Below are 13,031 nucleotides of genomic sequence, written 5' to 3' on the forward strand. Positions count from 1 at the left end.
GCCCCCACCTTCACTGCCGGGTGTGCCCCCACCTTCACTGCCGGGTGTGCCCCCACCTTCACTGCCGGGTGTGCCCCCACCTTCACTGCCGGGTGTGCCCCCACCTTCACTGCCGGGTGTGCCTCCACCTTCACTGCCGGGTGTGCCTCCACCTTCACTGCTGGGTGTGCCCCCGTGCCCTGAGTATACCAACCCTGACTGCAAACCGTGGCAGAGTTTCGAGCAGACACTCACACTCAATCGCTCAGACACTCGCCTGATCAGAGACTGACTCACTTGCTAGCACAGACCCTTACACTTGCTCACTCAGGAACCCACTCGCTCAGACACTTGCACGCTCAGACACTCACACTTACTCTCTCAGACACTCGCTCGTACACTAGCTCACGCAGCCACTTGAACTTGCATTCTCTCACTCAGACACGCGCACTTACACACTCATCCTCTCAGACACTCACTCGCTCAGACGCTTGCACTCACTCTCAAACACTTGCATAGACATTTGCTGAGATACTCGCACTCACTTGCTCGCTGAGGCTCTCATCTCACCCCAGAGATCACAGGCACAAAATATCTGAAAATCCAACATTAAGATGAGAATTCTTAAATCACCCTCCATTAAATGTCCGCATATGTGAGATGGAAACTCATCTCTCCAGGAGGGGCAGCTTCATATGATACTGTCCAGGCCACCAGGGGTTAAATGTAACTGCCCTCACTAAAGTCTCTAATGATCTACTAACAGCTAAATCTACTGGTCCCTGCTCCCTGCTGATCTCCTGGATCTCAACAGCTTTAGGGTACCGTCACACAGTGGCATTTTGATCGCTACGACGGCACAATCCGTGACGCTCCAGCATCGTAACAATATCGCTCCAGCGTCGTAGACTGCTGTCACACTTTGCAATGTACGACGCTGGAGCGATAATTTCATGACGTATGTGCGATGTAGAAGCCGTTGGTTACTATGTGCACATCGTATACAATATCGTGCACACCTTTGTCACACCATGCGATCATGCCGCCACAGCGGGACACTAGACGACAAAAGAAAGTTTCAAACGATCTGCTACGATGTACGATTCTCAGCGGGGTCCCTGATCGCAGGAGCGTGTCAGACACTGCGAGATCGCTGGAACATCACGGATATATCGCTGGAACGTCACAAATCGTGCCGTCGTAGCGATCAAAATGCCACTGTGTGACGGTACCCTTAGAGACTGTGAATTATCAGCTCCTCCTCACTATGCTCTTTTCTATTTGCCTCAAAGACACCACCCTCTCCTGGTTCTCCTTCTACCTCTCTGACTGCTCCTTCACTTTATCTTTTGCCGGCTCCTCTTCCTCTCCTTTTTCTCAGGGCTCAGTCCTTGGTCCCCTCCTCTTACTGTCGGGGTTTCTCATGGCTCAGTCCTAGGTCCCCTCCTCTTACTGTCGGGGTTTCTCATGGCTCAGTCCTAGGTCCCCTCCTCTTACTGTCAGGGTTCCTCAGGGCTCAGTCCTTGGTCCCCTCCTCTTACTGTCGGGGTTTCTCAGGGCTCAGTCCTTGGTCCCCTCCTCTTACTGTCGGGGTTTCTCATGGCTCAGTCCTAGGTCCCCTCCTCTTACTGTCAGGGTTCCTCAGGGCTCAGTCCTTGGTCCCCTCCTCTTACTGTCGAGGTTCCTCAGGGCTCAGTCCTAGGTCCCTTCCTCTTACTGTCGGTGTTCCTCAGGGCTCAGTCCTTGGTCCCCTCCTCTTACTGTCGGTGTTCCTCAGGGCTCAGTCCTTGGTCCCCTCCTCTTACTGTCGGGGTTCCTCAGGGCTCAGTCCTTGGTCCCCTCCTCTTACTGTTGGGGTTCCTCAGGGCTCAGTCCTTGGTCCCCTCCTCTTACTGTCGGGGTTCCTCAGGGCTCAGTCCTTAGTCCCCTCCTCTTACTGTTGGGGTTCCTCAGGACTCAGTCCTTGGTCCCCTCCTCTTACTGTTGGGGTTCCTCAGGGCTCAGTCCTTGGTCCCCTCCTCTTACTGTGGGGGTTCTTCAGGTTTCAGTCCAAGGCCCCCTCCTCTTACTGTCAGAGGTCCTCACTCAGGGTCAGTCCTAGGCGCCTTCCTTTTATTAGCGGGGTTCACAAGGGCTCAGTCCTAGGTCCCCTCCTCTTACTGCCGGGGTTCCTCAGGGTCCAGTCTTAGGTCCCTTCCTTTTATTGTCAGGGTTCAGTCCAAAGCCCCCTCCTCTTCTTCTTATACTCTGCCCCTATTGGACAAACCATCAGTAGATTTGGTTTCCAGTACCATCTGTGTGCTGATGACACCAGTTATACAAATGGTCTTCTGACATCACCCCCCATTACTACAGATACCAGTGATTGTCTTACCGCTGTCTCTGACATCATGTTCTCCCTTTATCTGAAACGGAACCTTTCAAAATCTGAATTCCTCGTGTTTCCTCCCTCCACTAACCTACCTATGCCCGCATTGCCATTTCCGTGTGTGGCTCCACCATTATTCCCCTGCAGCATGCCCGCTGCCTTAGGGTCGCTCTTGATTCAGATATTACAATCACTGCCCATATTCGATCACTCGCTCATTCATGTCATCTACACCTCAAAAGCATCTCTAGAATTTGACCTTTTCTAACCTTTGACTCTGGACAAACTCTTACTGTGGCTCTTATTCATTCTCGTTGGAACTACTGTAACTTTCTACTGATCAGTCTCCCTCTTACAAACACCCCCCTCTCCAATCCATCCTAAACACAGCAGCCAGGATCATATTCCTCACCAACCATTACACCGATGCCTCTACCCTGTGCCAGCCATTGCACTGGTTACCCATCTCATACAGAGTCCAATATAAACGTATTTCTTTAAATTGGCCTACTGCCTCACCTCACTTATCTTAGGCTTCTTTCACACTTCAGATGTTTGGCGTCAGTCTGCTCCGACATCGTGACGGATCGACGGATCCGTCAAAATTGTTGAGAAAACGGTTCTAATGGATCCGTTTTTTTGACGCATCCGTGTATCTGGGAAAAGTATCTACTTTTTGGAGCATGCTCAATTGAAAAAGCGGATTGGGGCGACGGATCCGCCAAATGACGGTCGAGACGGATCCGTCGCCCATAGGCGGCCATTCTATAAAATGTCGGATGCGACGGATCCGTTGCGAACCGCCATTTCGGCGCAGACAAAAAACGTTGCAATGTCCTTCAATGTCTAGATGACGTCCGCCAAATTTCGACGGATCCGTCACATAGCGGATGGAACGGACGACCATCCGCCACAATCCGTCGCTAATGCAAGTCTATGGGAAAATAGCGGATCCGCCAAAAAAAAATGTCGGATCCGCTATTTGACGAAAACGGCGGATTCAAACTGACGCCAAAAGACTGAAGTGTGAAAGAGGCCTTACTATTCCTCTTTTGCCCACACAACATTTTCTTCCAAATCAGGACCCTCTTAGCATCTGTTCACACACCCTGCACTCACTGATCAGTCCTCTGTGTCCGTACTTGTTCTGATACTGGCTGGTGATGGGTTCATGCAGCGTTGTGAATGCCCCGGTGTATTTTATTGATGGTTGGACCGTACAGTATAAGCATTTTTTACTATTCTCCTTTCGTGTCTCCCCAATTTCCTCATGGATTGTAGATTGCGCTCAATTTATTTTATGTGTTATTCTGTAATGTCTTTTTTGTCTGTACATGTCCCCTCTAAAGTGTCAAGTGCTGCGGAATATGTTGGCTGCTGGTACTATAGAAATAAAAATAATAATTATTAACACCAGGTTGTCTTTGAACAGCTCATACGGCGGCGCCCTCTGGTGGTGTCTAGACCTTTTTGCACAGAGCAGGAGTTCTGTTGCGATGTCTGGGCCCAGCAATGTGCTAGGAGTCTGTGCGACTCCATCCAGCTCCTGATCAGAGGCGCTCCCCCCGTAGCTGAGAACACTGCACCCCTGTAAATACACATGTCCTATAGCAGTGATGTATGGCAGGTCGCTGCATTTAATAGATCCGGGCCCTCACTGCTGCCCCCTCTCTGCTTATATTCCAGGGTTAGTGGTCTGTCGCCATTCATGGGTGATAACGATAACGAGACCTTGGCGAACGTCACCTCCGCCACTTGGGACTTCGATGATGAAGCTTTTGATGAGATTTCGGAAGAGGCCAAGAACTTTATCAGCAGCCTCCTGAAGAAGGACATGAAGTAAATGCTTCCCTGCGGAGGCGGCCATTAGTGCAGTGGAGGGGTTTGGGTGTGACTAGAGAATAACACGTTGTTATACGAGGCCTCAGATACTTGCCTCTGGTCGCATTGTGATTGGTGAATTTGCTGTACTCCAGTCACATCCAGAGCTGCGGGCAGGTTCCGATTATTAGACTATAGTGTGTAATGTATCAGGTACTGTAGGTTTTGTCTGAATGCATACACCATAGTCGCTTTCCAGTAGAATTGTGAGTGCAGCTCTGGATGTGACTAGTGTATAGGACATAATGTAACATGAGGTTATTATATGTGGGGACTGAAGAGGCTCCTGTCCTCATATCACATTCATCGGACACGCAGTAGTTTCAGCGCAGTCCGGTTTGGCGCCGACCTCACGTTTATGATTTCTTGTCAGGAACCGGCTGAATTGTACAAATTGTCTGCAACACACCTGGCTGCAGCAAGACACCAGCACAATGGAGGCCAAGAAGCTGTCCAAGGATAGGATGAAGAAGTACATGGCGCGGCGGAAGTGGCAGGTAACATGGTGGCAAGACTACAGTGACAAGGAAATAATGCTCTTCCCATTAGTGATGTGCTGGTCCGGCGAGGGGCTTATCACATCCCATGTAAAGTAGAGGGTCCGCATACAGCAGAGGGGAACAGCGGAGGCGGCTATCACACCCCGATCCTTTTATAGCAATTACATAAGCTGATATTTGTGGACTGACAGACGCTCTGACCTCCTCCGTGAAGGTCCCAACCCTTCTCTGCATGTCTCTGGTGCTTTCTGCATAGCACAATCTTTCTTGGGGTCCCACTTATGATAAAGGGGAGGGGATTTGAGGATTGCAACCAAATTTGATAGAGGAAATGATAGTCTTGTCTCTTCCGTCTAGAAAACAGGGCACGCGGTGCGAGCTATTGGGCGCCTGTCATCCATGGCCATGATCTCTGGCCTGAGTAGCCGGAAGTCATCTGGAAGCGCCCCGACCAGCCCCCTGTCTACGGAGGCAGAAGGCACTGAAGGTGAGGAGCTGTACCCCAGGATGAGGCTGGGAGGATACACTGCAAGATACAATGTTTACAGTCATGGCCAAAAGTGTTGGCGCCCTTGAAATTGTTCCAAAAAATGAAGTATTTGTCCCAAAAAATGTTTGAAATTCCCCATGTTTTGTTATACATATTTTTATTTCCTTTCTGTGTATTGGAACAACACAAAAAAAAGAAAGGCAAATTGGACATAATTTCACACAACCCCAAAAATGGGCCAGAAAAAATTGTTGCCACTTTTCCAAAATTGTGGGTAAACTACTTTGTTTCCAGCATGTGATGCTTGTTCACACTCACCTGTGGCAAGTAACAGGTGCGAGCAATATGGAAATCACACCTGAAACCAGATAAAAAGGGGAGAAGTTACCTCAATGTTTGCATTGTGTGTCTCTGTGTGCTGCACTAAGCATGGAGAACAGAAAGAGGAGAAGTGAACTGTCTGAGGATTTGAGAACCATAATTGTTGAACAATTTCAATAATCTCAAGGTTGCAAGTCCATCTCCAGAGATCTTGATGTTCCTTTGTCCACAGTGCGCAACATAATCAAGAAGTTTACAACCCATTACTGTAGCTAATCTCGCTGGATGTGGAGGGCAGAGATGAATTGATGGAAGGTTGTAACGTACGATAGTCTGAATGGTAGATAAGCCCCAATCAAGGTCCAAAAAAATTCAAGCTGTCCTGCCGGCTCAGGGTGTATCAGTGTCACTGCGTTCTGTCCGTCCACATGTGAATGAAATGACACACTATGGCAGGAGACCCCGAAGGACCCCACTACTGACACAGACATAAAAAAGCTAGACTGCAGTTTGCCAAAATGTACGTGAGCCAAAATCCATCTGGGAAAGCATCTTGTGGACAGATGAGACCAAGATAGAGCTTTTTGATAAAGCACATCATTCTATTGTGTACCGAAAATGGCATGAGGCATACAAAGAAAAGAACCCAGTACCTAAAGTCACATATGGTGGAAGGTCACAGATGTTTTGGGGTGCTTTGCTGCCTCTGGCACTGGGTGCCTTGACTGTGTGCAAAACATCATGAAATCTGAAGATTACCAAAGGATTTTGCACCACAATGTAGTATCTAGTGTCAGAAAGCTAGGTTTGCGACCTAGGTCACGAGTCTTCCACCAGGATAAGGACCCCAAACATACTTCAAGAATACCCCAGGAATGGATGGAAACGAACTGCTGGAGAACTCTGTGGCAGCAATGAGTCCAGATCTAAATCCCATTGATCCCCTGTGGAGAGATCTTACAATTGCTGTTGGGTGAAGTTGAAATATGAGACCTGGAGCAGATTGTAAGAAGAGTCCAAGATCCCGACTGAGAGGAGTAAGAAGCTTGTGGATGGTTATAGAAGAGTCCAAGATCCCGACTGAGAGGAGTAAGAAACTTGTGGATGGTTATAGAAGAGTCCAAGATCCCGACTAAGAGGAGTAAGAAGCTTGTGGATGGTTATAGAAGAGTCCAAGATCCCGGCTGAGAAGAGTAAGAAACTTGTGGATGGTTATAGAAGAGTCCAAGATCCCGGCTGAGAGGAGTAAGAAGCTTGTGGATGGTTATAGAAGAGTCCAAGATCCCGGCTGAGAGGAGTAAGAAGCTTGTGGATGGTTATAGAAGAGTCCAAGATCCCGGCTGAGAGGAGTAAGAAGCTTGTGGATGGTTATAGGAGAGTCCAAGATCCCGGCTGAGAGGAGTAAGAAGCTTGTGGATGGTTATAGAAGAGACCAAGATCCCGACTGAGAGGAGTAAGAAGCTTGTGGATGGTTATAGAAGAGTCCAAGATCCCGACTGAGAGAAGTAAGAAGCTTGTGGATGGTTATAGAAGAGTCCAAGATCCCAGCTGAGAGGAGTAAGAAGCTTGTGGATGGTTACAGAAGAGTCCAAGATCCCGACTGAGAGGAGTAAGAAGCTTGTGGATGGTTATAAAAGAGTCCAAGATCCCGGCTGAGAGGAGTAAGAAGCTTGTGGATGGTTATAGAATGTCATGCCGTTGCTGCCGCCGGCTCTTCCCACTGCAGCTCGCCGGGTGCGCGCGCGCGCCGCATTCAGCTCTGCGCGTGCGCACATCTGATTCCTCTGTTGGCGCTCTTTCCTGTCCTCTCTGTCATCCTGGAGGACTGTAACCCGGAAGTAGCTCCCATGCTGCTATGTAAACTGCTTCCTGCTGCTTCTCTGTGCCTGATGTTCATTTGTGTTTACAAGTGCTTCTGGCCACCTGTGGTCTCTGTGCGTTCCTAGCTCTCTGACTTTGGGTCTCCTCCGCCCTCTGCAGTGCCTGCCTGTTTCCTGTGTTCCTGTCTTGTTCCTTCAGTTCCTTTTCCTCTGCAGTACCTGCCCGGCTCCTATATCTTTTCCTTGCTCCCGTCAGCCTCGGTTTCTCCATATTGTCCTGCCAGTCTCCGTGCCTCTGTAGCGTTCCCATCTTCTCCCTTGTCTCAGTATTTCCTTTCTGTTCCCTCTTTCCCTTTGTGCCTGCTGTGTTCCCATCTGTTCTCAGTCGACCCTCCAGCTTCCGTGGCGATAGTCCCTCACGGGCCTGCCCCTAACTCTCCCTGTATAGGGGGCGGTCCACCTGGTCAGCTCGTCCGAGAGGGGTTCGTCATCACGGTCCAGTGGGTCCACTCTCAGTTTGAATATACATGCTCTAATCGGACTGCACTCGGGTGACATCCGAGTGCAGCCAGATTCTTACAGCGTCACAGTAACATCAGGCCATGGACCCCGCTGGAGTCTCTGCCACTCAAAAGGAGTTACTCTTTTTGCGTGAAAACCAGACTAGGATCATGTCATTTTTAAAGAATATGGAGTCTCGCCTAGCGGCTTTACAGCCTTCTGATCCTGGTATTGCTCCGCAGTTGGTTGCCCTTCAGCAGGAGCTAGATCAACAACGGGACACTCGGTCCCATATTTTGAATTTTATGGCCTCCATTAATGATCGGCTTCGCTCCCTCCAGAATGTGGCCTCTGGTTCCACTCCTGTCTCTGCGCCACAACCCTCTCCCCGACTTGCTAGACCTCCTCGGTATGGTGGGGATTCTAAAGCGTGCCGTGGCTTTCTTAATCAATGCCAGTTGCATTTTGAATTGTCTCCGCTACTTTATCCTACCGACCGAGCTAAGGTTGCTTTTATAGTATCCCATTTGGAGGGTGAGGCTTTGGCATGGGTTAATCCCCTCTGGGAGCGTGATGATCCTTTGGTCTCCCAACTCAATCCGTTCCTGGATACCTTCCGTAAGGTTTTTGATGAACCTGGTCGTCTGGTCTCTACCACTGAGTCCCTCTTTAACCTTTACCAGGGTACTCTCTCAGTAGCCCAGTACGCCATCCGTTTCCGGATTCTGTCCTCAGACCTTGGGTGGAATAATGAGGCTTTGGTTGGAGCGTTTTGGCGTGGTTTGTCTTCACGGATTAAGGATGAGTTGGCGGGACAGGACACTCCCACCTCTTTGGATGATCTTATCTCCTTGGCCATACGCATTGATCTGCGCTTTCAGGAGCGCACTCGTGAGCTTGCCAGAGAGAGGAGACCTCTTCGCCAGACCACTGTTGCTCGAAGGACTTCCTTTTCTCAAGCAGCCCCGGTGGCTTCTTCATCTTCTCCTGAACCCATGCAGGTCGATCGCCTTAAGTCTTCTGAGCAACGCCGCAAAGAGAGACTCGCACAAGGTCTTTGTTTTTACTGCGGCAGTGCCTCTCATCTCTTACGCGCGTGTCCTCAGAAGTCGGGAAACGCATCCGCCTAGGACAGGTAAGAGAGGCCTTCCTAGGTGGTTATGATTCCTCTCCGCCTCTGGTTTTGTCTGTTATTCTTCATTTAGGTTCCCATCACTTTTCTCTGGAGGCTTATGTTGATTCAGGAGCGGCTGGGAACTTTGTTCAGCTCGAGGTTGTTAACAGGCTTGGGATACCTGTTAGACCCTTGGAGACTCCTAGACAAATAGCTTCTGTCGATGGTCAGCCTTTGCGGGAGACCGTCAACTTGGTTACGGAGGAAGTCGAACTTCAGATTGGAGCACTTCATCGTGAGAAACTGGCCTTTTATGTTTTACCTTCTTTGTCTCATTCTTTCCTTTTGGGTCTTCCTTGGTTGAGAGATCACGAACCCACGCTGGACTGGCGTACTGGAGATGTTCTACGGTGGGGACAGTCTTGTCTGAACAGGTGCCTGCTTCCCGTCAAGCCTGCATCCTCCTCTTGGTCTGCTTCGGAATCCATGGGAATTCCTCCTGCCTATTGCGCTTTCTCGGACGTCTTTAACAAGAAGGAAGCGGAGATTTTGCCGCCGCACCGTTCTTATGACTGCCCGATAGACCTTGTTCCTGGTTCTACTCCACCTAGGGGTCGTATTTACCCATTGTCTCTTACCGAGACGCAAGCCATGTCCGAATATATTCAAGAGAATCTGGCCAGAGGCTTCATTCGAAAGTCTTCCTCACCTGCAGGAGCTGGGTTCTTCTTCGTTAAAAAGAAGGACGGTTCTCTTCGCCCATGTATAGATTACCGGGGTCTCAACACCATCACGATCAAAAACAAGTACCCACTTCCTCTCATACCAGAACTCTTTGATCGTCTGCGTGGAGCACGAATCTTTACCAAATTGGATCTCAGAGGAGCTTATAATTTGATCCGTATCCGTTCTGGTGACGAGTGGAAGACTGCGTTTAATACCAGAGATGGTCATTATGAATATTTGGTTATGCCCTTCGGTTTATGCAATGCACCCGCAGTCTTCCAGGAGTTCGTAAATGATGTTTTTCGGGATCTACTTTACACCTGTGTTGTAGTGTACTTGGACGATATCCTTGTGTTCTCTCCAGATCTGTCTACTCACAGAAGAGATGTACGGCAAGTACTTCAGCGTTTGAGAGAGAATCGGCTGTATGCAAAACTGGAAAAATGTGTCTTCGAACAGTCATCTCTACCCTTCTTGGGTTTCATCATTTCCGACGCTGGTTTGTGTATGGATCCGGGAAAAGTTTCTGCCGTGCTCAACTGGCCGCGTCCTCTTGGAGTGAAAGCAATTCAGCGATTTCTTGGATTTGCTAACTACTATCGGCAGTTTATACCTCACTTTTCCTCTCTTTCAGCTCCAATCTCCTCCATGATTCGGAAGGGTGCCAATCCTCATCTGTGGTCGTCTGAGGCCGAAGAGGCTTTCCGGTCCATCAAGCAAGCCTTTGCCTCAGCTCCTATTCTTCATCGTCCAGTGGCCAATAAACCCTTCATCCTTGAAGTAGATGCTTCTGCAATTGGAGCTGGAGCTGTGCTCTCGCAGAAATCCTCTTCTGGTCGTCTTGTGCCTTGTGGTTTTTTCTCAAAGATCTTCTCCTCCTCGGAAAAAAATTATTCCATCGGTGATAAAGAACTGTTGGCAATCAAGTTGGCATTAGAGGAGTGGCGGTACCTCTTAGAAGGGGCTTTACATCGTTTTATAATCTACAGCGATCACAAGAATCTGGTGTATATTCGTTCTGCGCAAAGACTTAATCCTCGGCAGGCCAGGTGGGCCTTGTTTTTCGCCAGGTTTGACTTCGAACTTCGTTTTTTGCCAGGAAATAAAAACTCCAAAGCCGACGCTCTGTCTAGGTCATTCCAGGTGGTGGATTTGGAGGAGGAGCCTGCACACATCATTGATCCTGCCAGAGTCATCACAGTTGCTCCAGTCTCTCTTACTTCGTTGCCTCCGGGTAAGACCTTTGTCGCTGAAGGGAACAGGAGACGTGTCTTACTTTGGGGTCACGCCTCCAAACTGGCTGGACATGTTGGTTTCAAAAAAACCTTTCGTTTGATCTCTCATTTTTACTGGTGGCCAACGTTGTCTAAGGATGTCTAAAGTTTTGTCGCCTCTTGTCCTTCCTGTGCCAAGAATAAGATTCCCAGGCAACTACCTTCTGGGCTTCTACATCCTTTGCCAGTACCTTCCTCTCCGTGGCAACATTTATCTATGGATTTCATCACTGATCTGCCTCATTCTTCTGGTTCCACCGTCATCTTCGTGGTCATGGACCGTTTCTCCAAGATGGCTCATTTCATCGCTCTCCCAGGTTTACCTTCTGCTCCCGAATTGGCAAAGATTTTTGTTCACCATATTTTTCGTCTTCATGGTCTTCCTTTACATATTGTTTCTGACCGAGGTGTTCAATTCACCGCCCGCTTCTGGAGATCCCTCTGCAGATCTATGAACATTTCGCTTGATTTTTCTTCGGCCTACCATCCACAGTCCAATGGCCAGGTGGAACGTACTAATCAGACCTTGGTAACTTATCTCCGCCATTTCTCCAATTCTCATCAGAATGATTGGTCTGACTTACTGCCATGGGCTGAGTTTTCTTACAATAACCATCCCAGCGAAGCTACTAACAAATCTCCATTTTTTATCGTCTACGGTCAACATCCTGGTCTTCCTCTTCCGGTTCCTCCTGTCTCTACTGTACCAGCGGCTGATCTTCTGTCTAGAGAGTTCTCCAGGGTCTGGCAGGAGACCAAGTCCGCCCTTGAGTTGACTCAAGTTAGGATGAAGAGACATGCGGACAAAAGACGTCTTGATTCTCCTATATTCCATCCTGGGGACAAGGTTTGGGTTTCTTCTAAATTTATCCGTCTCAAAATCCCTTCACATAAGCTGGGTCCTCGCTATATCGGTCCATTCGAAGTTTTGTCTCGTATTAATGACGTTTCTTACAAACTTAAGTTGCCTGCCTCTCTGCGTATTTCTAATTCTTTTCATGTGTCTCTCCTTAAACCTGTAGTTTTTAATCAGTTTCATTCTTCTAACCTTTGTTCTCCTTCGTCTGTTTCCGAGGATGATGTCTTTGAGGTTAGGGACATCTTAGCCATGAAAAAACTTAGAGGGAGAACTTTGTTTTTGGTTGACTGGAAGGGTTTTGGTCCTGAGGAGAGGTCCTGGGAGCCTCGAGAGAACATTCGGGCTCCTCGTATTTTGTCCCGGTTTCTTTCTAGTCTTAAAAAGGAGGGGCGTAAAGGTGGGGGTACTGTCATGCCGTTGCTGCCGCCGGCTCTTCCCACTGCAGCTCGCCGGGTGCGCACGGGCGCCGCATTCAGCTCTGCGCGTGCGCACATCTGATTCCTCTGTTGGCGCTCTTTCCTGTCCTCTCTGTCATCCTGGAGGACTGTAACCCGGAAGTAGCTCCCATGCTGCTATGTAAACTGCTTCCTGCTGCTTCTCTGTGCCTGATGTTCATTTGTGTTTACAAGTGCTTCTGGCCACCTGTGGTCTCTGAGCGTTCCTAGCTCTCTGACTTTGGGTCTCCTCCGCCCTCTGCAGTGCCTGCCTGTTTCCTGTGTTCCTGTCTTGTTCCTTCAGTTCCTTTTCCTCTGCAGTACCTGCCCGGCTCCTATATCTTTTCCTTGCTCCCGTCAGCCTCGGTCTCTCCATATTGTCCTGCCAGTCTCCGTGCCTCTGTAGCGTTCCCATCTTCTCCCTTGTCTCAGTATTTCCTTTCTGTTCCCTCTTTCCCTTTGTGCCTGCTGTGTTCCCATCTGTTCTCAGTCGACCCTCCAGCTTCCGTGGCGATAGTCCCTCACGGGCCTGCCCCTAACTCTCCCTGTATAGGGGGCGGTCCACCTGGTCAGCTCGTCCGAGAGGGGTTCGTCATCACGGTCCAGTGGGTCCACTCTCCGTTTGAATATACATGCTCTAATCGGACTGCAGTCGGGTGACATCCGAGTGCAGCCAGATTCTTACAGCGTCACATAGAAGAGTCCAAGATCCCGGCTGAGAGGAGTAAGAAGCTTGTGGATGGTTATAGAAGGGTCCAAGATCC

At 49.3% G+C, this 13,031-nt stretch overlaps 1 protein-coding gene across 3 annotated transcripts in view; it reads left to right on the forward strand.

Annotated features, from left to right (window-relative positions):
- Positions 1-13,031, forward strand: part of MYLK (myosin light chain kinase) — a 208,256-nt gene that overhangs the window by 192,933 nt on the left and 2,292 nt on the right. For all 3 annotated transcript variants that reach the window (XM_069732600.1, XM_069732601.1, XM_069732602.1), the window contains 3 exons: positions 4,034-4,186; positions 4,602-4,725; positions 5,086-5,215. In XM_069732600.1, the coding sequence (XP_069588701.1) occupies positions 4,034-4,186; positions 4,602-4,725; positions 5,086-5,215 (407 nt within the window). The remainder of the gene's footprint in view (positions 1-4,033; positions 4,187-4,601; positions 4,726-5,085; positions 5,216-13,031) is intronic.

Source organism: Ranitomeya imitator, chromosome 7 (genome assembly GCF_032444005.1).
Source record: "Ranitomeya imitator isolate aRanImi1 chromosome 7, aRanImi1.pri, whole genome shotgun sequence".
Lineage (NCBI taxonomy): Eukaryota > Metazoa > Chordata > Amphibia > Anura > Dendrobatidae > Ranitomeya > Ranitomeya imitator.